The sequence below is a fragment of the Mercenaria mercenaria genome, chromosome 1, assembly GCF_021730395.1.
Source record: "Mercenaria mercenaria strain notata chromosome 1, MADL_Memer_1, whole genome shotgun sequence".
Taxonomy (NCBI): Eukaryota; Metazoa; Mollusca; class Bivalvia; order Venerida; family Veneridae; genus Mercenaria; species Mercenaria mercenaria.
The window spans coordinates 55,954,862-55,980,954 of record NC_069361.1 but is presented as its reverse complement, the minus strand read 5'-3'; the positions used below and the strand labels follow the sequence as shown (position 1 = coordinate 55,980,954).

At 33.5% G+C, this 26,093-nt stretch overlaps 1 protein-coding gene across 1 annotated transcript in view; it reads left to right on the top strand.

Moving 5' to 3' along the window:
• Window positions 1-26,093, top strand: part of LOC123536784 (neurogenic locus notch homolog protein 2-like) — a 27,392-nt gene extending 1,299 nt beyond the window's left edge. Inside the window, exons 4-28 of the mRNA XM_053548556.1 lie at window positions 534-644; window positions 865-975; window positions 1,589-1,699; window positions 2,403-2,516; window positions 2,703-2,813; window positions 3,265-3,375; window positions 3,528-3,638; window positions 3,867-3,977; window positions 4,436-4,546; window positions 4,694-4,804; window positions 7,409-7,519; window positions 8,029-8,139; window positions 8,274-8,384; window positions 8,613-8,723; window positions 9,139-9,249; window positions 9,398-9,508; window positions 12,203-12,313; window positions 15,051-15,161; window positions 15,264-15,374; window positions 15,888-15,998; window positions 16,420-16,530; window positions 17,477-17,596; window positions 22,938-23,066; window positions 24,450-24,610; window positions 25,490-26,093. Of these exons, the coding sequence (XP_053404531.1) occupies window positions 534-644; window positions 865-975; window positions 1,589-1,699; window positions 2,403-2,516; window positions 2,703-2,813; window positions 3,265-3,375; window positions 3,528-3,638; window positions 3,867-3,977; window positions 4,436-4,546; window positions 4,694-4,804; window positions 7,409-7,519; window positions 8,029-8,139; window positions 8,274-8,384; window positions 8,613-8,723; window positions 9,139-9,249; window positions 9,398-9,508; window positions 12,203-12,313; window positions 15,051-15,161; window positions 15,264-15,374; window positions 15,888-15,998; window positions 16,420-16,530; window positions 17,477-17,596; window positions 22,938-23,066; window positions 24,450-24,610; window positions 25,490-25,684 (2,939 nt within the window). The 3' untranslated portion in view covers window positions 25,685-26,093. The remainder of the gene's footprint in view (window positions 1-533; window positions 645-864; window positions 976-1,588; window positions 1,700-2,402; window positions 2,517-2,702; window positions 2,814-3,264; window positions 3,376-3,527; window positions 3,639-3,866; window positions 3,978-4,435; window positions 4,547-4,693; window positions 4,805-7,408; window positions 7,520-8,028; window positions 8,140-8,273; window positions 8,385-8,612; window positions 8,724-9,138; window positions 9,250-9,397; window positions 9,509-12,202; window positions 12,314-15,050; window positions 15,162-15,263; window positions 15,375-15,887; window positions 15,999-16,419; window positions 16,531-17,476; window positions 17,597-22,937; window positions 23,067-24,449; window positions 24,611-25,489) is intronic.

The window sequence follows — 26,093 nt, the reverse complement described above, 5'->3', positions numbered from 1 at the left end:
CAATATAGTTTACAAGCTACATTATTACATGGGGCTAGCGAGGCCGATTTATTTTCGCTGACTTTGAATCATAATTTCCATCAATGCTGTGAATTCGAACCCCACCCTGCGTGCAGAATTCTTTTACGCGAGACAGCAAGACGTTGGCGTTCGGGGGGTTGAGTTTGTCCTACCTAGGCGCCCATGTCAGAGCTAAAGCAATTATCTGCACTTTTGGATCTTACGTCGTCGCATGTCGTCGTCCGTTTCATTACCACTCGGATTTATGAAATTCAGCATAACCTTACCAGTATTTTCAATGGACTTTTTAGAGTGAAAATAAACAATGCCTTTTTGTGAACTATAGTCCTGCGTATTTGAACTCAGACCTGTTGTTAATCGGACGATAAAAACGCGATGACCTTGATTATTTTACAAATAAGTGAGGTGAGGTAACAATTTAGACCTCGAAATACTATTGAGAAACGGTGTTAAACTCAAAATAAATAAATAAACAACGTAGACCTGACACATTATGTTAAATAAAATCTTAGATACAGATGACTGTCTGTCGGGATCATGTGTATATGGAAAGTGTGTTGACAGTATTAACAGCTTCAGCTGCTTATGTTACCAAGGATTCAATGGCTCCTTGTGCGAAACAGGTAAGGCTTCCATAAAACAATATCTTTACTTTCATTCACATTGTTTATTTTTAATTTTGTCGCTTAATACTATGTATACATTATGATTAATTTATGTTAACTGGTGATTAACTTTGTTATGTATATTTTTTATCCAATATGTATGTATAATCTTCTTGAGTTCCATTAACGGCGTGTCAATGCAAAACCAACCTAATGATGTCATATGTGTGCTTTTCAGAAATTGACGAATGTCAGTCTAAGCCTTGCCATAACGGAACATGTGTAGATAGAACAGGAAACTACACTTGTGTCTGTTCACCTGGCTATACAGGGTTAAACTGTGAAAACGGTAAACCTATATGATCTCTAAAGTGTAAACAATTTCTTAGAATAATCAGTTTGCTTTTTGTTTAAACCCAAACAGAATTGTTCGTATTCCTGTTGTAATTACAGAGTAGGATATTATGCACAACCAGCTAAAATAAAAGCGCCATTTCTGACAAAATAACGTCAGATAAACATACTTAAACCGAGTCGGCTGTTATCTTGCTATATTACTTCTATGCTTCTTTTTAAAGATTAACAGCAAACGTGTGACGGCCGTAAAATGTCTTTCGGTGTTGTTATATTTTCTGGTTCTTTGGCATCATGAAGTCGATTCAGTATCTACGTACTGTAATTTCGCTTAAGCCTGTGTAAGTGGGCATGAGGGTATAGCACTTTCAGGCACCCTTCATGAACATACTCAATCAAAATGAGTCTGCTATTTTTTTACCTGGTTGCATTTTATGCGTCCAAGGGATCCTCACAGGGTTTTTTTTGCTTGTAATAAATTGTCTCAATATTTTCAATTACAAACATGCCAGATAAGTGTTTTCATTTTTGTATAGAATATAATGTAATGTATGTGCTGTCATGACTTATGATAAATGTTAACATTTTTGACAATTTACTTACTTTAGATATCGATGAATGCATATCAAGCCCATGTCAACATGGATCATGCATTGACGGCATTGGAAAATATAAATGTCTATGTGAGAATGGATACACCAGTCCTAACTGCGATACTGGTAAATATATCGACAAAGACGTACAGTCAGTCAATAACTATTTCGGATATATCTTACATGTTTATTTATGTGAAACTAAAATTTCATATTTAGCACACCTCATGTCGCTTCTTGTTCTATAACTACAAACGCTACAATAATTTGTATATGTTAGAAGTAGAAGTATGTTTATGGTTTGTAACTACTTACAAAATCCTGTCGTTTCTTTCAGATGAAGGCAAAATATTGGCATTATGTTTTCAGTAATTAATTGTTAACTATAACGTGAATTATAGTTTTATTTACCCTTTTTAAACAATGATAATTTCGTTTTACATATTTACAGCTTCATAATAAGACCATCCGAATGCAAAAGGGTATGAATATTAAAAAGACCGGAATTCTTCCAAAATGTACATCAGATAAGAGATAGAAGTATATAAATACCTTAAAAATTATTAAGTGCACCGCACCGTTTTGAGATTTAAAATAATCTAAAATTCTCAAACATTTATTGTACATTTTTAAAAATTGAGGTTGCGACGTCATAATATTACGAGTGACGTTGCTGTATGCGCACGAAGTTGCGCGGCTAAAAGTGGTATAATTTGATAAAAACCATTGAAAAGACATAAAATAGAAAATGCTTGTTTTTCTTACTGTAAGATCGAAATGCCTTTACTACATTATGCATTCTCTGACTAATGTTCATTTGCACTTGTAGATATTGACGAATGTACATCTGGTCCTTGTAAGCATTGCTCCTGTATTGACCTTATTGGTGGAGGTTATAACTGCTCTTGCTATAGCGGCTTCGTCGGCAATGACTGTGACATCGGTAAGACCTCGTAAAAGGTTTTAGCCTGTTATATTTTAAAGTATCTGTTTGACTATGTACTAATGTGGAAAAATATACACTTTCAAACATTTTAATAAGGTCTACGATGCTCCTCAATTACTCCTCATTTTATAAATCGTTATGCCTTCTAAGTGATTACTGGACTCAACATGGCTAAATTTTCAGATATCAACGAATGTAGTTCCAGCCCATGCCTACACGGTAAATGTATTGACGGTATTGACACATACACGTGCGATTGTTACAGTGGATATAATGGTACAAACTGCGACAATGGTAAGCGATTTCAGATGTGTCATAATCAACTGCATCATAATAATTTTTGCTAGGAAACTTGCGAAGCACAAACTGTGCTCAGTAGCGAAAAATGCTCATGTACTCTGATTAAAATAGATAATAAACTTTATGGATTTTTACTACAAACTATTTATGATAAAATGATGTTTCAGCAGTTGCAATATTGTAATTAACTAAAAGTTTAATTATATGAACAGATATCGATGAATGCATGTCAAACCCACGTACACACGGAACATGTATAGATGGTGTGAATCAATACAATTGTACATGTGAAAGTGAATTAAATAAATTTCAAATGCGAACAAGCTTAACTCACAAACTAATATATTTATATAACGTGTTTTGACTGTTTGACATATATGCCTCAAAAATATACAGTCAACAACTAAATGAAGCAGTAAAGAAACACATTTATTTTTTTTTCTAGACATAAACGAATGCAGTTCAAATCCCTGCAGAAACGGCACTTGTGCAGATCTTGTCAACGGATTTGAGTGTTTCTGTTATCCTGGCTTCAACGGCACACAATGCGAGATTGGTAAAATGCTATAAATGAAGTATTGACGTTTAAAGCAGAGTTAAAAAACAAATTTGTCTTAAATAAAGATATATTTTTTTAAATGATTTCGAATCGGTGTTTATTTCTCACTGAACTGCAAACTGACTATAGTTTTATTTTAATACCTGCAGATATTGTCGAATGCAGTTCCAGCCCGTGTTTGCACGGTAAATGCATTGACGGTATTCACAAATACACATGCGATTGTTACAGTGGATATAATGGTACAAAATGCGACAATGGTAAGCGACTTCCAATTTGAAATAACCAAATGTTAAGTGTTCATAAAAATTTTGCTTTGAAACTAGCGAAGCACAACATTTCCTCTGTAGGTAAAAGCTCAAATATTCGAATTAGAAATAAAATGTATATATATATTTTACAGATTTATACTGCAATTCCATTGAAATAATTTGACGTTTAAGCCCGTGCAATATTATAATTAACAGAAATTTGATTTATTTGAGCAGACATTGATGAATGCATGTCGAACCCGTGCACGCACGGAACATGTATGGATGGTGTAGGACAGTACAACTGTACTTGTGAAAGTGGTTTCACAAATTTCAACTGCGACCAAGGTAAACATGGTTGCAGTTTTGTCAATATGCATGTTAATTCATTATTTCTGCTTACGTATTTAAATGATTAACAGATAGACAACAATTTATGACTGACGATTTGCTAAAATGTGTCAGTATGCTTGAAGTGAAAGGAATATCACTTCTGTCATTCGTTTTCCAAGCTCTCCTAAACTGCCGAATTTTTGAAAGAATAAGCACATTGATATCAATATTTCCCGACTAAATTTATCTTATTAAAATGAGATATATATTTGGTTAGGACCAGTGGCAATGTACTTATGATTTTAACTTGTTACAGCCAAAGAACAACAGCTTACTGCGGTAATTATTTTCTTAAAAAATCAAATAGATATATATATTTAATATATTCTGGTTTTATTTTGATAGATATACATCAGGACAAGTTTAATAAAAATCATTTTAAGCGTAAAAAACATTTTATTGTATTTTTCTAGACATTAACGAATGCAGTTCGAATCCCTGCAGAAACGGCACTTGTGCAGATCTTGTCAACGGATTTGAGTGTTTCTGTTATCCTGGTTTCAACGGCACACAATGCGAGATTGGTAAAATGTTATAAAGGAACTATTGATTTTCAAAGCAATTTGAAAACAAAATATGTTTAAGATAAAATATATTTTATGAAATTACTTCGAATCACGTATTTCTCACTGAACTGCAAACTTACTATAGTTTTCTTTTAATGCCTGCAGATATAGATGAATGTAGTTCCAGCCCATGTTTGCACGGTAAATGCATTGACGGTATTGACACATACACGTGCAACTGTTACAATGGATATAATGGTACAAACTGCGACAATGGTAAGCGTTTTCCTATGTGGCATAACCAACTGCTAATTGCTTCTTAACGATTTTCACTTTGAAACTAGCGATACACAATATTTCCTCTGTGGGGAAAAGCTCATCTAACCGAATTAGAGATAATCAAAGTACAGAAAGGCTGGCTACCACAAAACACTGAATAAAAACTGTTCGGGAAAGATGTTTGCAAAATCTTAGATATTATGGATTTTCCATATTAAACTAAGGCGAGCATAGGGTATTGTTGTGATCTTGATTAACTTGTGCATCCAAGTTAAAGTTCAATCGAGAAACCTAGTTTATCGGACGTAAACATGGGTCCAAGAGAGTAAACTATAGTTTAAGCCCGTTATACTGTGTGTTCGCTCGAAAATTTATGTTAATATTCGATAATCATAGTTTTTTGACAAAAGATGTAATTGTTGGATAATTTGATTGCCGAGAACCATTGTATACGGACGTGAACCTATGTTTACGACCATGAACTTGGGTTTACGAGCGTGAACCATAGTTTTCGATCGTTAACATATGTTCACGTTCGTAAGCTATGGTTTTACGTTCGAAAACCCTTGTTTATCTGTATTTGTTAATTCTACTTTTTTTACCGTAAACCTGGGTTAACGTCATTATTGGACAATTGGCGTGCCATAACCGTTTATATATGTTTCTTAGGAAGCGATAATAAACATTGAGGGACATAATATCAGATAAAATATAAAGGTAACAAATAACCCTAACCCTAACCCTAACCCTAACTTCTATAATTCGATATGCAATGCCCCACCCAACACACACATTATGTGTGAATGTATGAACATTGATCAAATGGGGCGATTTTCTTGTCGGTATGAGGGAAATTCTGGGCTCGAACCCCGCTATAAACCGGACTGTTAATGATTATTGTCTAGTCATGTTGCTTCCTTAATACGATGGTTAGGAAAATTGGCGTACCCGTAATAATGTATTTTTTGAAGAGTATTCAATTCCTACCATGACTAATTTTTCAGGAGGGCGTAGGTTCAAACCTACTAGGACCAGACTTCATTATTTTTCTTTTTCCGAGTAAGATAAACTGTTGTTCTTTTAAAGACATATTATCATTGATCTGTCGTACAAAAGCGGAAATGTTTTATTTGATTAGTCATTTCTTAGTAATTTCTTGCTGTTTCAAATGAATTTGACCGGAAGGGTGAATGTTTAGACATCTTTGAAAATTACTTAATTACATTTGTAAAAGTTCTTGATTTTGCATTTATTTTTACAAAGTTTAGAATAAATGTATATAGGTAGGTTTTACTTCTGTCCTATGGTTCTTTATGAATGCATAGAACAAGGTCATAATTTTCAAAATTTGGAGCTTTATTTCTTTCCGATTAAATCCTTTTACTCGAGGCTCCCCAGAAAAATTGTTATCGCCAATTTTATTTTGTGTTTTATAATTGCTACTGGCAATATTTTGAGGGAAAATATTTGGTAAAATGAATTCTCTGTGATCGTTTTGCGCAATGGCTATCACTTTGACATTTGTCTCTGTTTCAGCTGGAGGAAAAATGACATAACTTATACAAAATTAACAAATAAAAAACACACAACAACGACACGGTAAAAGTCATTTAAAGATGAATCACAGTGCAAAATATGTTAACTTCAGAACTGTATCAAGTTAGTGCAATTGTTAAACATTACCAATACGGGTCCACTGTCTTAATAACCTGAAAAAAGTTGAAAACGTGTGTTTAAACAAAACTCGCTACATCTACACCCCCACCCTTAAAGCAAATTGGTGACAAAGCGCGTTTTACATTATATCTTTCAGTATTCGTCAGAATGTTTAAAACGAATTTAGTATAAAAATAGCCTAGAAACAGGTATAATGTGGTCATTTGTTTCTTATCACATTACTGTTGCAATCATGCAGCGATTACGTCCCTTAGTACCTATAGCAAATGATCTGAAAGAATAGTTTCTAAAAACTTAAGCCCTAAATATAAGACCTGACATAACTCATATCACTATAAGTTCATTTTAATTGATATTTCATATGTCTTATTTTCCACGTTATGTCAGGTCGTTGAATAATGCGCAGTATAATTCATATCGACGATTGTTTCTCGGAACCAGCGTTTGTTTACTTAGCTCATTATAGACCGAGGTCATAATCTATAACGAAGCGGTCAACGTTGAGTTGGTTCCATTCATACGAATATTTCATTCATGGAGGCGAATTAATTTACCATCATTATGTAATATTTTCTAATGTTATCTTTCAAGTATTTACCGTTAGAAAAATAAAACATTATTACAACATGTTTGCGCAAGTAGATCTATTGAAGCAGGTAAGTTTAACAATATTTAGACAACTCTATGGCAAAACTGATTAACGGGGCGGACTATTTGAATTGCGCATGAAATTATATTTTGTGTTGTCAGTCTCAGCACCTGTAGAAATTTACAGAAACTCGATATATGGTTATAATAGTCTGGCGAATATCGCCAGCCTAAAAACAATTTTCTTTACAGATTTAAACTGCAAACCAATTAGAATAACGTGATGCTTATGCTGATGCAATATTACAATTAACAAAAGTTGATTTATTTGAGCAGATATCGATGAATGCATGTCAAACCCGTGTACGCACGGAACATGTATAGATGGTGTAGGGAAATACAACTGTACATGTGAAAGTGGTTACACTGATTTCAATTGCGAACAAGGTAAACATGATCGCAGTTTTGTCAATATTCATGTTAATTCGTCATTTCTGCTAAAGTATTTAAAGTAATTAACAGACAGACAACAATTTATGACTGACGATTTGCCGAAATATGTCAATATGCTTGAAGTGAAAGTAATATCACTTATGACATTCTTTTACTAAACTCTTTGATACTGTTTAATTTTTGAAGCAATAAGCGCATTAATACTACGATTTCCCGACTAAATTTATCTTATTAAAATGAGATATATATTTGGCTAGGACCAGTCGCAATGTACTTATGATTTTAATTTGTTACTGCCAAAGAACAACTGCGGTAATTATTTTCTTTAATATATCAACATTTGTATATATTAAAGAAAATAATAATTATTTTCTTATTTTCATCAATTTCTTTAATATATGTATATTTAACGTGTTCTGGTTTTATTTTGATAGATATACATCAGGACAAGTTTGATAAAAACCAATTTAAGCGTAAACACTTTTAATTTTATTTTTTTCTAGACATTAACGAATGCAGTTCGAATCCCTGCAGATACGGCACTTGTGCAGATCTTGTCAACGGATTTGAGTGTTTCTGTTATCCTGGTTTCAACGGCACACAATGCGAGATTGGTAAAATGTTGTAATGAACTATTATTTTTTGAAATAATTTAAAAAAAAATGTTTTAAATAAGATATATTTTATGAAATAATTTCGAATCATGTATTTCTGCAAACTTACTTTAGTTTTCTTTTAATACCTGCAGATATAGATGAATGCAGTTCCAGCCCATGTTTGCACGGTAAATGCATTGACGGTATTGATAAATACACGTGCAACTGTTACAATGGATATAATGGTACAAACTGCGACAATGGTATGCGATTTGTAATGTGTCATAATAAACCAACTGCTTCTTGCATCATAACAATTATAACTTTGAAAATTGTAAAGCACACACTGACTTTTGAACAGTTCATATACTCGGATTAAAATAGACAATTCACTACTATTGCATAGGTTTATACTATACAGCAGTTATAATAATGAGAAATTCATACGGTTGCAGCGTTATTACTAACCAATTGTTGGTTTATTTGAGCAGATATCGATGAATGCATGTCAAATCCATGTTCACATGGAACATGTAGGGATGGTGTAGGGCAATACAACTGTACATGTGAAAGTGGTTATACAAATTTCAACTGTGAACAAGGTATATGTGCTCGCAATTTTGTGAGAAAAAAAAACTACGATTGATTATCAAGCCTAATTTAATATTTTAGTTATTAAGAGGCAGGCAAAAGTTTCCGGAAGATGGTTGTAATGTGAACGCTATAACATATCAACAGACTTGAAGTGAGAGGAATTTGATTCACAGTATTTTTCTCTGAACTCTGTGCAATCGTCTGATAAGATTTAATTTATCAAGAAATATATTTGGATAGAACTAAATAAAGTTCTGTATGCTTTAACTTCCCAAAGTTTAATTTGTTGCGTAAAACAACTGTGGTACTTAAAACTAATATCTTAAGTGTTTTGAATTTACTTTGTTAAAACACACTTACTTTACTTTGATTACAACGAATAACTAGAAAAAATCAAAGGAAACACATTTACTTTTTTTCTAGACATCAACGAATGCAGTTCGAATCCCTGCAGATACGGCACCTGTGTAGATCTTGTAGACGGATTTGAGTGTTTCTGTTACCCTGGATTCAGTGGCACACAATGCGAAATTGGTAAAATATTATAAAGTGATGACTTTTAAAGCAAACCTAAGAATGTATATACGTTTTGTATATTTTCCTTAATGATTTTGTTACTGTAACTGTGTTTATTTCTCATTCAATTGCATAATTGACCTGTGGTTTTTTTTCATGCTTGCAGATATAGACGAATGTAGTTCAAGCCCATGCCTACATGGCAAATGCATTGATGGTATTGATACGTACACGTGTGACTGTAACATTGGATATAACGGTTCTAAATGTGACAATGGTAGGCAATGCGCAAAGTGCCATAACCAAATGTTATTTTCTTGATACCAAATATTGTTGCACAAAACGCCTAATGTACCAATAAGCTTAATATGGCCCGCTTCGGAGAATAGAGGGTATGATTTAGCTATTGTCGGTTGGTCTGTTTGTTGGCAAGGACTGTAGACCATCTTGTTTCTGATCAATAACTAGGGAATACTTAGTCAATTTTCTGAGGTGATTGCAAGTGAACAGTTGATGACTCTTATTGTTTTATGGGTCAGTAGATCAGTGGTCAAGAGCAGAGTGATTTTGACACTGAAAACAATTTCAATATCTAAAACAAGCTTCAGCCAAAAGTCGTAACACTTTATAGGATGAGTGTCTGTAGTCATCAAATGACCTCTGTTGCTTTAAAGGTGAGTAGGTTTCAGAAGGTGAATCGGTGTCAAAGTGATATTGAGACTGAAAATGGCTAGAACAGTTTCCGCTCAATAAGTAAAGAACGCTTTAGCCTACAGATCACAAATTTCGCAGGCTAATTGCCTATGGTCATTGTGGTAAGGATCAATAGGTCAAATGTCACCGTAACATTGAGACTAGAAATGGTTTCTACTCTTTTAGTGACGAACGCTTTAGCATACATTTCACAAATTAATTGCTGTTGTCAGTATATAACCCCTATTGTATTTCTTTTTTTTTAAATTTTTTGTGCGGGGTTATTAGCTCAGATTTAAAGGTCACAGAGACCGCAATAACTGAAGAATGCTTGGCCTGAGATCGTCAAATTTAATTGTATGATTGTCCGTAGTTAGGAAATGGCCCGTCTTCTTTTCGGTGCCAGAAGATAAAAATATCAATATCACAGTGACAATTACACTGAACATGGTTTGAACGCAAAGAATAAAGAATGAATTGTGTATTAACCATCTTAGGATGTTTGCCTGTAGTCAGTAGATGACGATGTTTTCGATGTTGTTTCGTCACATGTCAAAGCCACAACATACAAAATTACATACCCACTTGCCTACAACAGGTCGGGATAAAGGCATATGTGTTTTACGAACAGCTTTTGTTATAATCATAATCTTGGATTTATTAATACAGTCAGTATTTTTATTGATCTATACAAGGGGGTGACCATTAGAAAACCGTCTGCATGCTTATCTCGATCATTTATTTAATAAGAAACTTTGGTTGATGATTCATTCATTTCGAAACTATGGGCATATTTTAAGGTACAAAGATTCTATTCGAATAAATAAATATATATGCAAGTGTGAAACAATCTACCAGAAGGTATGATGAGAAATGGTTAATCTAAGAACTACTAAAGTATACACAACTAAATTTCACAAATTGTAGCGGTTTTGCTTAGCGTTCTTGTTTGAAATTAAAGTTTTGGTTAAAAGTTAAGTTTACATAACAAAAATTATAACAGACCAATTTATTAAGTAGATGTAATGATTTTTTTGAATGTTGATAGTCCCAAAAATAATTGTTTATATCTGCACAAAAGTAAATATAGTCATAAATCTTTAGTTGATACAAAGGATATTTGAAATGATTGAAGATGACCGACACTAATGTAACATAATCAATTGTTTTGACGTTCACAATATGGTTCAGACTAGCTGACCTACCGCTATAATTCCTCTATACATCTCTCTACTGTCTGAACTCTCCTACCACACCAAATGAACTCTTTGTCAATTCTTTCTAGAACCATTTTCTACCTGTCCCGTCCCATGTCGAAATAATTAACTTAACACTAGACTTTGGTCAAATTAATAGAAAAAAGGTTTTTCATGTAAAATTAAGCGAACATTAAATAAAAGAATATTACATTTGTTAATTTTTCTTCACATATTGAATTAAAATTGTAAAATGCTGTTTTAATTATTTCGATCTGGAAAGATACTCATGTAATACACTCTTATGTTAACTTTTTAAATGACGTTCATAAAGTATACATTGAGGAGTAATAAAATAATTACTGTAAGCAAAGCTAGAAAAATATGACTGTTATAAATTGCTAGGAAGTTCTTGCCAGCACGGATGCCAACTTATAATAACATTCCTTTGAAATTGAAGTTTTATTAGAAGCGATATGTAGGATATGTGAAGTATGAAATATATATTGCAGGGAAGCATATAATAATTGAAGCCAGATTCTACAAAACAAAAAAACTTGGAAACTTCACAGGTCGCACAACATGACAAAAATCAAAATGTTACAGTTTCGGTTTGATTCGGCCTCTTCTTGAATGTTTATCACGTCCTTAAGAGACATCTGTTAATGTGTTTATACAGCGTTGTACATAAAAAACCTTCAGTGGTACAAAGAGTGCATTTCAAATGAAAAGTAGCGAATGGTCCCTAATAATGGGATTGCCATAAACGAGAAAGCAACGGACAGACCTAAACAAACTAGAATTTTGAGTTTGATTTGGAATGTGTTTAATGTGAAAATATTATAACATTTATTGGTTTAATAGTAATTGCGAATGAAGTGAGTGAACATCCTTACTAGTGCCAGATTATTTATTAAATTCTAAACAGCGACCAGAACATTTTCTTATTTGAATATTGTGGCCAAATTTGTTATCTGCTAGCCCTCTCCAAACCCTATGGTTGTCCTATAAAAACATAGCTATATTTTTGTAATATTTCAACTGTTACAATTATGATTGACAGATTTAATTTGTTTGAGCAGATATCGATGAATGCCTGTCAAATCCGTGTATGCATGGAACATGTATGGATGGTGTAGGACAGTACAAATGTATATGTGAAAATGGTTACAGAAATACCAACTGCGAACAAGGTACTACAATTCGTATAGTTGTTCCATCCTTTTTTAGCTCCACTATTCGGAGAATAGGGGGGCTATACTACTCGCCCCGGCGTCGGCGTCGGTATCGGCGTCGGCGTCGGCGTGACGCTTCTTGGTTAAAGTTTTTCGGCAACCTTTGTTTTTCTGTCATATCTTTGTTACTATTGCTTATATCTTACTGTAACTTCACATAAACATTGTCCAGTATACAAACAATGTATTTGTAGGGGCTGAGCCCATTATACCCAAGGTCAAGGTCACCAAGGTGTTGTACTTAGTTTATTTTTAAGGTTAAAGTTTTTCGGCAACCTTTGTTTTTCTGTCATATCTTTGTTACTATTGCTTATATCTTACTGTAACTTCATATAAACATTGTCCAGTATGCGAACAAAGTATGTACAGGGACTGGGCCCATTTTATCCAAGGTCAAGGTCACCAAGGTCTTATACTTAGGTTTTTTTTTAGGTTAAAGTTTTTCGGCAACCTTTGTTTTTCTGTCAAACTTTGTTACTTTTGCTTATACCTTACTGTAAGTTCTCATAAACATTGTCCAGAATACAAACAGTATATGAGGCTGGCCTTAACAAGGTCAAGATCACCAAGTAGTTATACTTGGAATTATTAAAATTATTTCAAAAGCTTTATCAATAGACATATCTCTGGTACTTTAAAAGATAATGACTTGAAATTAAAAATATTTGTTTATAATCATCATCTGCATGTGTGGTTACATACCCCATAACTCTAATTGTATTTTTGACAGAATTATGCCCCTTTTGTACTTTTTATTTTGCAATCTTTGCTTTCTGGATATTACTTTAATGCAATATAAGATAACGACTTGAAACTTAAAATGTATCTTTATCTCCATCATCTGCATGTGTGGTAACAATCCCCATAACTCTGATTTGTATTTTTGACCAAATTATGCCCCTTTTACACTTAAATTTGTTTAACAAACTTCATTTTCTGGACATAACTTTGGTACTATATAAGATAATGACTTGAAACTCAAAATATATCTTTACCATCATCATCTACATTTGTTGTAACAATCCTAATAACTCTAACTTGTGTATTTGATGGAATTATGCCACTTGATGTATCTTCCTTTTATAGTAGAGGTCTCTTATTCAGACATATATTCATTTTACTATCAAATCCCCGAATAGCGGAGCGCGCTGTCTTACGGACAGCTCTTGTTCACAAATTTAAATCAGTTTCTGCACGTTAATGAATATTCTCTATGGCTGAGTGGTTAAGGTTGCTGGCTTGTACCGCATCAAAGTGTATTCGAGCATCACTTGGCGCGTTGAATTCCTAATGGGAGGAAAACAGCTGACTGACGGAAGGTTTGTTGCTCTACCCAGGTACCCGCCAGTGATGAAATAATGCCTGGAAGGGTGCCCTGGACTTTCCTCCTACATCAAAGCTGGAAAGACGCGATATAACCTATAACTGTGTCGAAGAAAAAGAACAAAATAAAACAGAAATAGAGAAAGATATCTCCATATTAAATCAATTGTATTGCTAATTTACACACTCTTTTTTTTTCATGGCACCAAAGTAAACTCGCTTTCACATAGTGAAATGATTTAGCAGTGACCGTAAACAAAAGTTACTTCGTTTTGATCTTCTACATTTAGGTTCGTTGAGGTAAAATAACTAACAGATATGATAAACTCTAATATTCTCATTCACTCTTTACTTTTATATAAAGAACATCAAGTTATTTTCTTGTAAACAACATTGCTGCAATAGTATTAAGGACGACTCTTATCGCTAGATTGCATGAGATATGACGTTGCTGGCAACAAATACGGCGTAGCTTTCTAAAGATCGGTAGCCGACATTCTGTTATGACTTTCTTATATTTCGAGGGCTTAGAGCGAACCTGGGCTATCTGCTTCTATTTCTGGATAGACCAGTTTCGACTTTTGGAAAAGTTTAAAGTTAAGCAATTAATGTTATTGTTGTGCGAGTATACAGGTAAAAACTTCAATGGGATATTTTGCAAGTCATGCAAGAAGAAGTAGCGCGATTCATATACATGCAAGCAGTTCCAACGTGGTTCTTTCTCGTATAACCACACAAAAATACTATTCAATCTTTAAATAAAATAATTATTAAGTTCTTTCCGGGTTGAATAACCATTTCCATATTGATGATAAGTCCTGAGTTCCGAGGTCTAATCAAATCTCTCTCATGAAGGCAAGTTCTCATATTTTTTCATAATATCAAATTTATTACTTAAAAGTCTTATGCGTATCTCTATTGTTCTGGGAAAATCAGGCCTGTTTTTATGAAGCACAATTAACATTGTTTTGATTTGGGTTTGTATGTCCCCAAAACTCTCTAGGAAATAGCAGTAAATATAAGTGAGATCTGTAATAAATACTAGAAATATTTAAGCAATTTCAATAGGTTGCGAGCCAGTTACGTCTACCGTGCACCCCGTAAAAAGTTTGTAATATTCACATTCTTATCAAATACAAATCTCCTAATAAAGTCCAGTATCTCGACTCTTAGCACTATTTGTGGAATATGATGGAATATATAGTTGAGAACAGTTTTTTCATGGGAACTGTTTTAATCTTCACATGGCTAGTCCTGCAAAACAATTTGGTGCTGATGAAAACTTGTCAGGGGCGGGCGTTGCTAGGGTGTTCATGGCTGACGTTACTGTCTTCGGGTCTTTATTACAGAAGTCGTTTAAATTTAATTCCAGATATTGACGAATGCAGCTCGGATCCATGTCAGTTTGGCGTATGCGTAGATCTACTCGAGGGTTACAACTGTTCTTGTTATCCTGGTTACGAAGGAATAGACTGCAAAATTGGTAATAATTATATACTTTAAACAGACTGTGTTTTGTCCAAGTGTGTATTGTAGCTGACTGATCCTTTGAATATTTGCTTTCTTTATGTTTACGCACTTTCAGATACAGATGAATGTAAATCAAACCCATGCCTTCATGGTAGATGCATTGAAATGAATTCCAACTACACCTGTGACTGTTACTTTGGATATACCGGGCATAACTGTGAAAACAGTAAGCATCTGTGAAATGTTAAAATATGTTAAGACAAGAAACAACAAAGAAGGAATATGTTAAGTTGATTTCCATCGCTGTTTATAATTACTTAATCGCTAAGTACACTTCTACTACTTTTTGTCTGATTTTGTCGGGTTTAACGTTTAATGGACAAAATTATAAGTCATATGGCGATTTTCCGAGGAAATCCCCAGGTACGCCTCCATGCGTTATTTTAGGCAAGAGTATAATATATATTGATAGAACCAACCAGCTTCCGTAAACCGGCAGGATATCTTCCTAAGTAATACATAAAAGAATTATACATACCTAGCGAGGTTTCGAACCCATAGTGCTGAGGGGCATGTAATTTTAAGTCCGCCTTTCATGATCACTCGGGTACGGAGGTTTCTTGCTATTACTTCTGCTGTCACTACTATTACTACTTCTACTACTACTACTACTACTACTACTACTACTACTATTATCATTATCATCTACGAAAAAAAACACAAACATATATATTTTCAGATATTGACGATTGTATGTCAAATCCCTGTGTACACGGTACATATCGTGATGGTGTGGGACATTACAATTGTTCTTGCGAAAGCGGCTTTACAAATATCAACTGTGAGCAAGGTATGTTATTATACTGAAATAGTTTTTTTGTGGCTGTCGCTTTACAGAGAGCAATCGTTTTGTATAACGGTGCAGTATACAAATTTTGGTGCCTTTTTGAAATTTGTTATTTAAAAATTAATATCATAACATTAATAGTCTAATCTAATGAAATGACGCAATATAATATACACATCCTAAGTTATAGGAATCATCTCCGAATAATCGTTTACGAGGAGCCCTTTTTCATAAAATATCTTTGCTCTTCAATACAGTTTTCAAAGTTTGACTAAAGGACGTCTCTTTTAAAGGAAATGTTGAAAGATGTCTTTTTAGTGCTTATGTTAATAAAATGACGAAAAGATCTAAACAAGTGATCAGTCGAAAAAAGACTACTGTACAGTCTCTGTAACTCAAACCCTTTGTGATAATATTATTCCAGATATTTACGAATGTAGCTCGAACCCATGTAAATATGGCACGTGCTTAGATCTTGTTAACGGTTACAGCTGTTCATGTTATCGTGGCTTCAATGGGTCGCAATGTGAATACAGTAAGTATCAGTAGAGGATATTTGTTTGTTTCAGCGTAAGATTGAAATATCTTTCACGAGTGAACACAAGATGCAATATGCATAGTCAATCGTAAAAATTAAAAATATGGTATTCATTAGTGAAATTTAATTCGATCTTTTTTGTAAAACAAACAAAAATTCTTTTTGTTGCATGTTTTTCGTTTCTATTATATGTCATGACTAAAATTTCCCATTTTTAGTTTTTTACCAGTGAAAAATATATTTGTGTTTTGCACTGTGAAAATACCAGATATATTTCGCTGTAATATTTCGATAATTCACAGCAAAACATTGTAATAAAATTATTTATATAGCAAATTTGGTTTGAATGAGTTTGTTCACAAGGAGTAATAAGAAATGCTTCACCCCTCAGACACCCAAGCACAGGTTTAAGAGGAAAGCTATAACGAAGGGCCAGTAATAATCACGACAATGTACTACTTGTTGCTTTTGTATTACCGCCCTGTGATACTTCTAGTATCAAGGTTAATCAGACCTTTGATCCATAGAAAGCAACAAAGCAAAATAGTTTTGGCTGAATCTGTTCATAAGAAGCAATGAATTTTGCAACAGTTTAAACGCCCCATAGCACCGGTTTGTGCAATCCTCTTATGTGAGAAATAACATTGAATTGGCGGGCGTCGTGGCCATAAAAGAACACAACCAGTAGCAATAAAACACTTTTCAAAATATATGTTATAATATATCAATGTATTTAGCGTACACTTGACCGTGAAAATATGCATATAATTGTATCATCAATGTTGTCTATAAAATCCAAGATTCAATTAATCCAAAGTTATCTTAATGTTAAATTTGAATCACATCTTACATTATTTCAGTTATTATAATTTAAGTTTGTAAATAAGATCTAAATGTGTGTTCCGTTTATTCTGCTACCCTATGATTAATTAAATTCTTCCAGATATGGACGAGTGCAGTTCTAACCCTTGTCAACACGGTACATGTGCGGACGGTATTAATATGTTTACATGCTATTGTGACTGTGGATATACAGGCGTATTGTGTGATACCGTTATGTCTAGTGAGTGTTGTACATAAAAGTTTTTGATAAATTGTAAGCATCGAAATAATTTATCTAAATCAGTCATTCGCTCTTGAATAAAGTCATTGACGTTATGGTCCGCCCTCATTATATAATTGCTTCGTATCTGAGCTCCGAACAATGAGTTTATTCAACGAGAAATGACTGCTTAGCATATATTATTTCCTAAAATAACATACAATTCAACCTTTTTGTTTCTAGGAAAACAAATCGGGCCGTGCAACAGTCTTACCAACAAAAATAGGTGGTAAAATAGTTTCATGTTTTATGCTAATGATGTGTCCTGCTGATAACACATCAAAACAAACAGTTTGCAGCAAACAAGAAAACACTAGATTCGTGATTTTAGTGAAACTTGTTATTGTCTAGATTCGCGATCTACCCAATACTTTTCGCGTATATTTTAATGTGCCTTCACATCACCAGAGAGAATATTAGTACATGAGCCATAGGGTTGATTGGTACCATCTGGAGGGATTAATTCTTATAGCGATTTTTGGAAAGACATACAACCCTGGAGTAAGATAATGTGTGATAGCAATGTATCGATGGTAGCTTTTGGTGTGATATCATCCTGTTATATGCCTACACTTAGATACAAGTTCAGGTGAGCTAAAATATATCCAATGTAGACATAGGAATTATGAAATATGTTTTTCAGTTTGAATAATTGATGTATTTGTAACAAATATTTTAAAACAAACAAATTTTTTCCTTAATTTTCAACATTTTTGGTTTGCTTCTTTGAATAAATGTTAATTAAAATAATGATTATGAAGAATATCTTAATAGCATGGACAACTAATAAGCATAATTATAGCTCATAATTAGATTTTCTTCCGATAAATGTTACGCCTTGAGGTACCATTTCCCCCTGCCTTCCCTAAGGAATCAAGGAATATTCAACATTATGACTTTCGGAAAGTACATACCGAATTCTTTTTATTCCTACATGAATGCCGTTTAAACGTTAGGGCTTTTGTAACTTACGTGACATTTAATATGTTTCCTAAAAACATTTAAGACGATGAAATTGTGCCACACAATGATTAAGAAAAAGTGCAGTCTGAAGTTTATTAACACTCTTATACATGTATTACAATGAATTGAATGTGCTTTTAAACAATACATCTTTCACGTACCCGTTAACATTTTAATTAGTGTAATTTACGTAACAGTGATTTTATTACCAACATTATAGATATTTTACTTGTACTAATAACCCAATGACCAAGATGTTTATGATTCTTCAATATAATTGAAAGTACGGACTGAATAGTGTTTCTTATAACTATTTTTCTGCAGTGGTAGGAACATTCCCATGATGTAATCTACGTATAAGTTTTATGTTACCAAAATGTACAAAACTGACATTTTTGAAGTGAAAAATATGTCCTGCACAGATCGGGAAAAAATTATAACATTTTATAATAACTATACATAATTTGTGTTGTTGAACTAGATATTTACTAGAATACAATGAATCACCATCTCATTTCAATAGTTGTGTGGATTTTACGTGACAATAACATCTGTACAAATCAATTATAAATGTTCAAGAACATAATTATACATGTATGTATACTGAAATACATTTTAGAAATGCGCCTTAAACAGGTAGAAAACAAATAGATACTCATTGGAACACCATGGCTACATAGGGACAGAATCATTCTTAGTTTAAATGTTAAAAATCTCCTGACACTTACCTATTAACAGATGACACATATATTTAACCTTAATTATTTGATCTTCAACCATGTTTATGTAAACAAGTAAAGGAACTTGCTGACAATTCAAGTCAACACTTCAAAAGTGTCACAGAGAGAGAGAGAGAGATCACAGAAAAGGGCACACTTCTGTTTATACTTTATTGATATTATTCATTATATACTGGCATTAATACAGGCCACAGATGTCAACGACCTAGATGTACAAGTTGTACCCATTATTATTTGCGTCCAATCATCTGAACGATGCAATGTATCTACCTGCTTGTCCGTTAGTTTATACTAATTTGTTTTAGCTCTATTGTGATGAAAGCTTCAAGCATATTGGTATCTCTCAAAACCGCTTCCTGGAAAACCAGTACTGGTGTCATTAGAAAAGACATGGTTGTGACCCCAGTGGGGCTCTCGAACCTACGATTCCTGGATTGAGCCGACACATTATTCACTAGACCACCGCTCCGCTATCTGCTCCTAATGACAAATCTTGAATTAACCCACCCTTGTGCAGAAAAGCTTTTGAGGGTTCGTGGTTTCGCTTAAGTGTGTCTAGATCAGCCGCAACAGCATCACAGAATGTGTAAATTACTATAGAACAGACTATCAAACTTCATGCCAAGAAAAAGGGAAGCATCATAAGCTTAAGCTGACAATATTTATCATACTACAGGTGTTGTTTGACACAGAACATGCGAGCTAAATATGTTGAAGCTACACAACAGAAAACAGACATGGCTTCAGAAGACAAATCCACACACAAAGAAGTTGAACCTGCGCAGATCAAAGCCGATTATGCGGATGTAAAAAAGTGATGACAGATGTAGAAAAATGCATGTATCCATTCAAAGCAGAAATTGGCACTAGCGGCCTTAACTTTAAAAATTCAAAGAAAGTGACCAGCTCAAAAATATCATCAGAAATACCAAAACAGCCACAGAACTGGGAATATTTCATGAGTAATGATGACAACAAAACTCAGTTATGTTCAGACAGCTAAATGTTGGGACGTCAACATGTGTGATTTGACAACGTTTTGGAGACGGAGAGTCATTTATATTTGCAGTATAATGGTCGCCCAAAATATCGGAACATCAACAAGGTTAGATACGAAATGTTTGTCAACAAGAATGACCCTGATGCCACCATATCAGTCCAGTCAACTATCAGCTACTTATTCATATCTGCGTAACTATTGTAAAAACAATAGGAAAACTTTATCATAATATACTCAAATTTGATACAATCTCTTCATGTTTTTCTATGTCTGTAGTTTTACTCTTATTCATAATTTATTATTATTATTATACCATATTCATGATCAATTTCACGTTCAAAGGCGCTTTACATAGTTCAAATGCAAAAGGGCGCATAATTAATCCTCTACTAGAACAGACACAGAGAGATCTGACTAGAAGGACAGAGTGAGACAAAGCCTCCATGACAGAGAGATCAGAAATCAGATACAGGCTTGTCCGGCTAACTTAGCCTAGCTCGTTGCGAATAGACAGCCTGGTTCTTTAACGTGCCTAGTGTTTATCACTGATACACGCAAGGATCGCCTGGGTTCCTGACCAGTACACCTCTAGTTGGGTGGGAAACACTGAAAAGCGTTTCTGAAAATTCCCGAGTAGCTGCCGGGGATCAAACCCCCGACCTCAGGATTGGAAGGCCAATATGCAAACCACTGAGCTATCCGTCCATCCATATCAAAATCAAACAACCTTGATCTTTTCTTAAAGGTGTATATTTGACTACATGCCCATGAGAATAGTCTTTATCTTTCAGGTGTTGTTATAAATTGCTGGGACTTTGATGATGAACAACAGTTAGTGAACAACTTGAGTGACAAAAAGATCGTTCCTGATGAATCTGTTGACATAAACGAAACCAGTGAAACTGATGAAGATTATTCGCGTACCAATATTGACGATATCTTAAGATTCAGACAGTAATGAAGAGTCATAACTAAGAATGTTCTAGTATGTTGAATACATAGAAAATGCGGTTTATTAAAAACAAAGAATAAACTTGACATGATATAGAAAGATAAAGACTGAAAATAATAACGGTAGCATATTACCGATTAAGGTAACATATTGTAACGTAAATTACACTTTTACTTCAATGAATTAACATGGCATTTGATAGCTAACCGAAGAATGATTTTATTGATTAGTTAAAATATTTCTTTTCTAAACATAATACTAAATAACTACGACTTTAACATGTTTATATGAAATATTATGAAAATCTTGATTTTATGGTAACGTATTTTGCTGTATAAAAGTACCATTTGGTATTATTCAGCGAAAAAATGTTTACTGTTTAAGCATAAGAACATTGATACAGAAGAAGGCATGAATTTGCACCTTTTTGGCAGATCAAACAGTAAAACATCATGTTTAAACAACATATTTTGTGTTTTCCGTCTACACGTGTATTTTCACGTAAATTACAATAACAACAAGGAGGCTTTGATATTAAAAATTATTGGTCTGCGAATAACTGTCTAATTGTTAATTTAACATATCAAAAGTAGTTTAGAAATTGCTTTGATTTAACGATATTCATACTTTTCTATTCTATATCATGTATAGAAGTATTAATTAATTTCAAACAAATAGGTAACGTACATTTATATGCCGTAAATTACAAGCGCCAAAACAGCCAATGGCAGACAACTTGGTTTTGTGATATGTAGAATTCTACTACCTTATACTCTATGTATTTAAACATGTCATATTAGTTCAAGAATGAGCAAAATACCTTTCTAACTGCATATTATGAAACAATATTTGTGTTCTTTGATTATGTTTAAGCACTGGTCTATGTTTGGGTGTAATTGCAACCACTAAACGCTAAAGAGGCACTATTTTAATTACAGTTCTAATAAATACATAAAATACATAAACTGAGCTGTTTGTCTATCAATTTCCAAGTAAATATATTTCAAAATAAGAGAGAACCATTAGTTTGAAATAGAAAGTCTACTTATGTATAACGGAAGTTTGATGAAAGTCTATTTTGGGGTGGTGTTACTACATGGCTAATAACGCACAAAAAGCTACCACCACTGCAATGCTATCACACAGTTTCTGAATTGTCAGACGTTTACCTATCAAAAAATAGCATTGAGCTTTAATCCCCTCGGATGGTACCGCTAGCCAAAATTTCTGGGTCTGGCTCATGGACTATATACACTTTTTAGCACATCTGAACAAAAGTTTCGCTGAGTTATTAGTTTACATGGTGAGGTATAGGTGGATGGTCCGGCATATCTTTTTTATTGCTCTGATAATATTTTGAATTGAAAGTGTTAGAAAAATGCCTTTTATGATAGTGTGTCTAACATATAATTCAGTTCAATAACTCAAGATAAATTGAGCAATATCGGAACATTATGTCCCCCACCACACTTATCTAACTTAAAATTGGTAACTGATTTCAGTGTGGTATCATTTTTAGAGGTTTTAATATTGTGTAAGATTATCATTATTATATATTGTTGCTTTTAGTACGAGTTAAAGAAACAAAACTGCACTTGCAGCAACCAGTTGTCTATATAATATGGTAATTTTGAAATTATATTATAGTTGGCAGCACGTGTTATTTCACAATGGACACATGTATTTGGCAACAATCTAAAAGCGACCGATTTGACTGGACAAGAAAGTCAGGAAGCACACCCTCTACATCTACTGGGCCAACTGGAGATTACTCAGGTTAAATGTTTACTATGCCCAAGTTCAAAGGGCGCATATCATCCGGGAAACTAAATGACTTCGTTTCGATAACTTCCAAAAAAACCTGTAGCTGAATTCGTCATAGAAATATGGCACGCTTAATGTATGCCATCCATAATTGTAACCTTCTCGGAATACACTTCGAAATAATTAATGTGGTGAAGACATTTTAATCTCGTACAGACATATGAGCCATCCAGTTTTTGCGGCCCAGTGGGTCTTGATGTTTTATTCATTTCCCGTACCACAAAGAACATTATTTAATTGGTTTGTTGTACAAATTTATAAAACATGTTTACTCTCTACAAACATGGAATAATGAATCTGTTTGAGTTGATTAGGATAAAATAAATCTGGACGATTTGAAATCACTTCACAGGTGACTTTGCTTAAATGGGTCATGTTTAATTCAGAGTGTACTTTCATAAAATTGTATCAATGAAAGTATTTTTGTAGATTTTAGTTTCATTTTGACGTCAGAGTTCGATTAAAAACACTAACAAGATAGGTATTGTGTGATTTCATTGATGTATCATCAAGATGAAACAATTTTGATTGATTATATAAGAATACAATATACGGTATATATCAATAGTAATTTTACCTATGATAATGATAAAATCAAAAGAGAAATAGTCTTTAAACATGAATGTGTATTGTCACAATCTGCTTATTTTAAATACTATGGGGCACTATGACTAGAACTGTACTAAATGAAAATTACACATACTTTGAACATATTTATTTCTATGCATACAATTTTCAGATATAACTTTTAGTACTCTAAATGTTTAATGGTTATGCTAAAAGAGGTTGAGTGAGAATCATTAATTAATGCACAACCGGTAGAACTTTCTGATACCTGAAATTCACTACAGTTCTTGCATCAATAGGAAAATTAGCACATAAAATTATACGTACATTTTGAATACTAATTGGCCTAACTGTCAGTTAGATCAGTTTAGCACATATGTTTTGGGGGTTTTAATTGAAATTATATCTTAACTCTTAAAAAGTCACCAGAGAATGTAATTCAGCATCACTTTTTCCATCCTTATACGATAGATTTGTAATAGTTCTAGTAGACATCTGGTATGCGAAAATGCACTTTTCATGGAGAAAATGATGTGTAGGGTTGTGTTAATAGCCAGAAATAAAGGTTACTTTTTCAGACACATTCGCATGGCAAATATCGGTATATGTCCTTACTGATTAGAAGGTAGGCGATACTATTTCAGAAGCATTAGGTCTTTTTGCAAACCAGAAGAAATCTCTTCCATTCTACTCGTTGAATCAGTTCAGTTATGAATTGAATAAGATTAGAATTAGATGCCTAGTATTTTTTCAAAATGCCTTCTTCAGGTAACGGTTATTACATGTACATCGAAACGTCAAGCCCAAGGGTACGGGGAGACTATGCCGATCTTGTATCACCTGTTCTTGAAGCCCAAAAGAGTTACTGTATTCAGCTCTACACGAATATGTATGGATCAACTATGGGTTCACTTTCAGTGCTTGTTCAGGTAAATGTATACAATAATTCAAGTTAATAGCTAATGTAGAATTCCCGTAGACCACCAAGGACTAGTTTGGATCTATTCTGAATGCTACATTGCGGTATGATAAAATGTTTTTTAAGCCCTGAGTGTTTATCGTTACCGGAACCCCGTAAAGACAAACGTTCCAATGATTTATGAGGAGATGGTTTTTAATAATACATAGGTGTTATTCTTTTCAAAATAATCGGACAGATATTCGTTGCACTTATTTGATCAGGAGGTTGAGAAGAGGTTTATAAACATTATAAAAAACTTTGATGACTTAAGTAGTGGTATATAAGTCCGTGGTCATTTCAGTGAAAAGTTTTGATAATGTGCCAGAGAAAACAAACTAAATTGCTATTACAGACAGTTGATTTATTTAAATATCCAAACATTTGGTAACACATTACACATTCTTCCTTCTGGTGATATGGGAGACTTAGAACAAATACTGTTACTTTTCTCGAAATGAGAACACCTTTTATCACATTGAACGGACTGTGGAATTATATAACATATTTAGAATTGACGGAAAATTTGGTAGAGTAGTTTTGATTGCCTTTCATGCTTCCAATGGAACTTATATTTAAACAGTCACAACAGCAGTTTTACAATTCTTAATGATTTTAAGGCTTTTCTCGTTGAATAAGGTATGAAGTAGCTTTGACATGAGCGGAATAAAAATCATTAAAAAGTACTAGTAAACAAAATATGTTTATTTCACTCTACATAAGACACAAAATATATCAGAGATTAGTCAATACTTTCGCTGTTTTTGATTTATCAGTAAACAGCAGTAGGCATAACCCAGGAATTTCTCTATATTTTATAGATTGCATATGCTTCACATAATTCTTTCAGGAAACAAATCAAAATTCGCCAGTTACAATAGCAAGCTACAGCCAGGCTGATTCAACACCAATATGGAGAAAGCGAAATGTCAACATTTCCGCTCGACGAAACCCTTTCAAAATCATCATTAGAGGTATTAGGGGAACGGATTATCAAGGCGATGCTGCCATAGATAACACAGTTATTAGATATGGCACTTGTTAACAATGAAATCAATACTGAAAACGTACCCTAACACTTTTGAGACTTTATTAAAGGAATAGAAAGTAGTTTCTTTGCATGAATTAAAAAATATTTTTGCTTCAGATTTAATGTAATATACATGCCAATTTTTTTCTTACTGTACAAATTTGAATGTAGTGGAACCTGTCTAATCCGAACATGCTCGGACCAACAAAATAATCAAATTATAAGCAGCATGTAGATTGCTTTGTTGTAATGTAAATTTCATGCTAATTCAACTAAATATCACTTGTAAATATTTTTTTCACCACTCCTACATTCCCAGAAAGGAGAATATTTTACTTGTCCGGTTATTGCAATGATCCGATTTAGTGCCACTTTTAGTGAATAAATTTGCTGCTTTAAATAAACAAATTGCACAAGAAGTTTT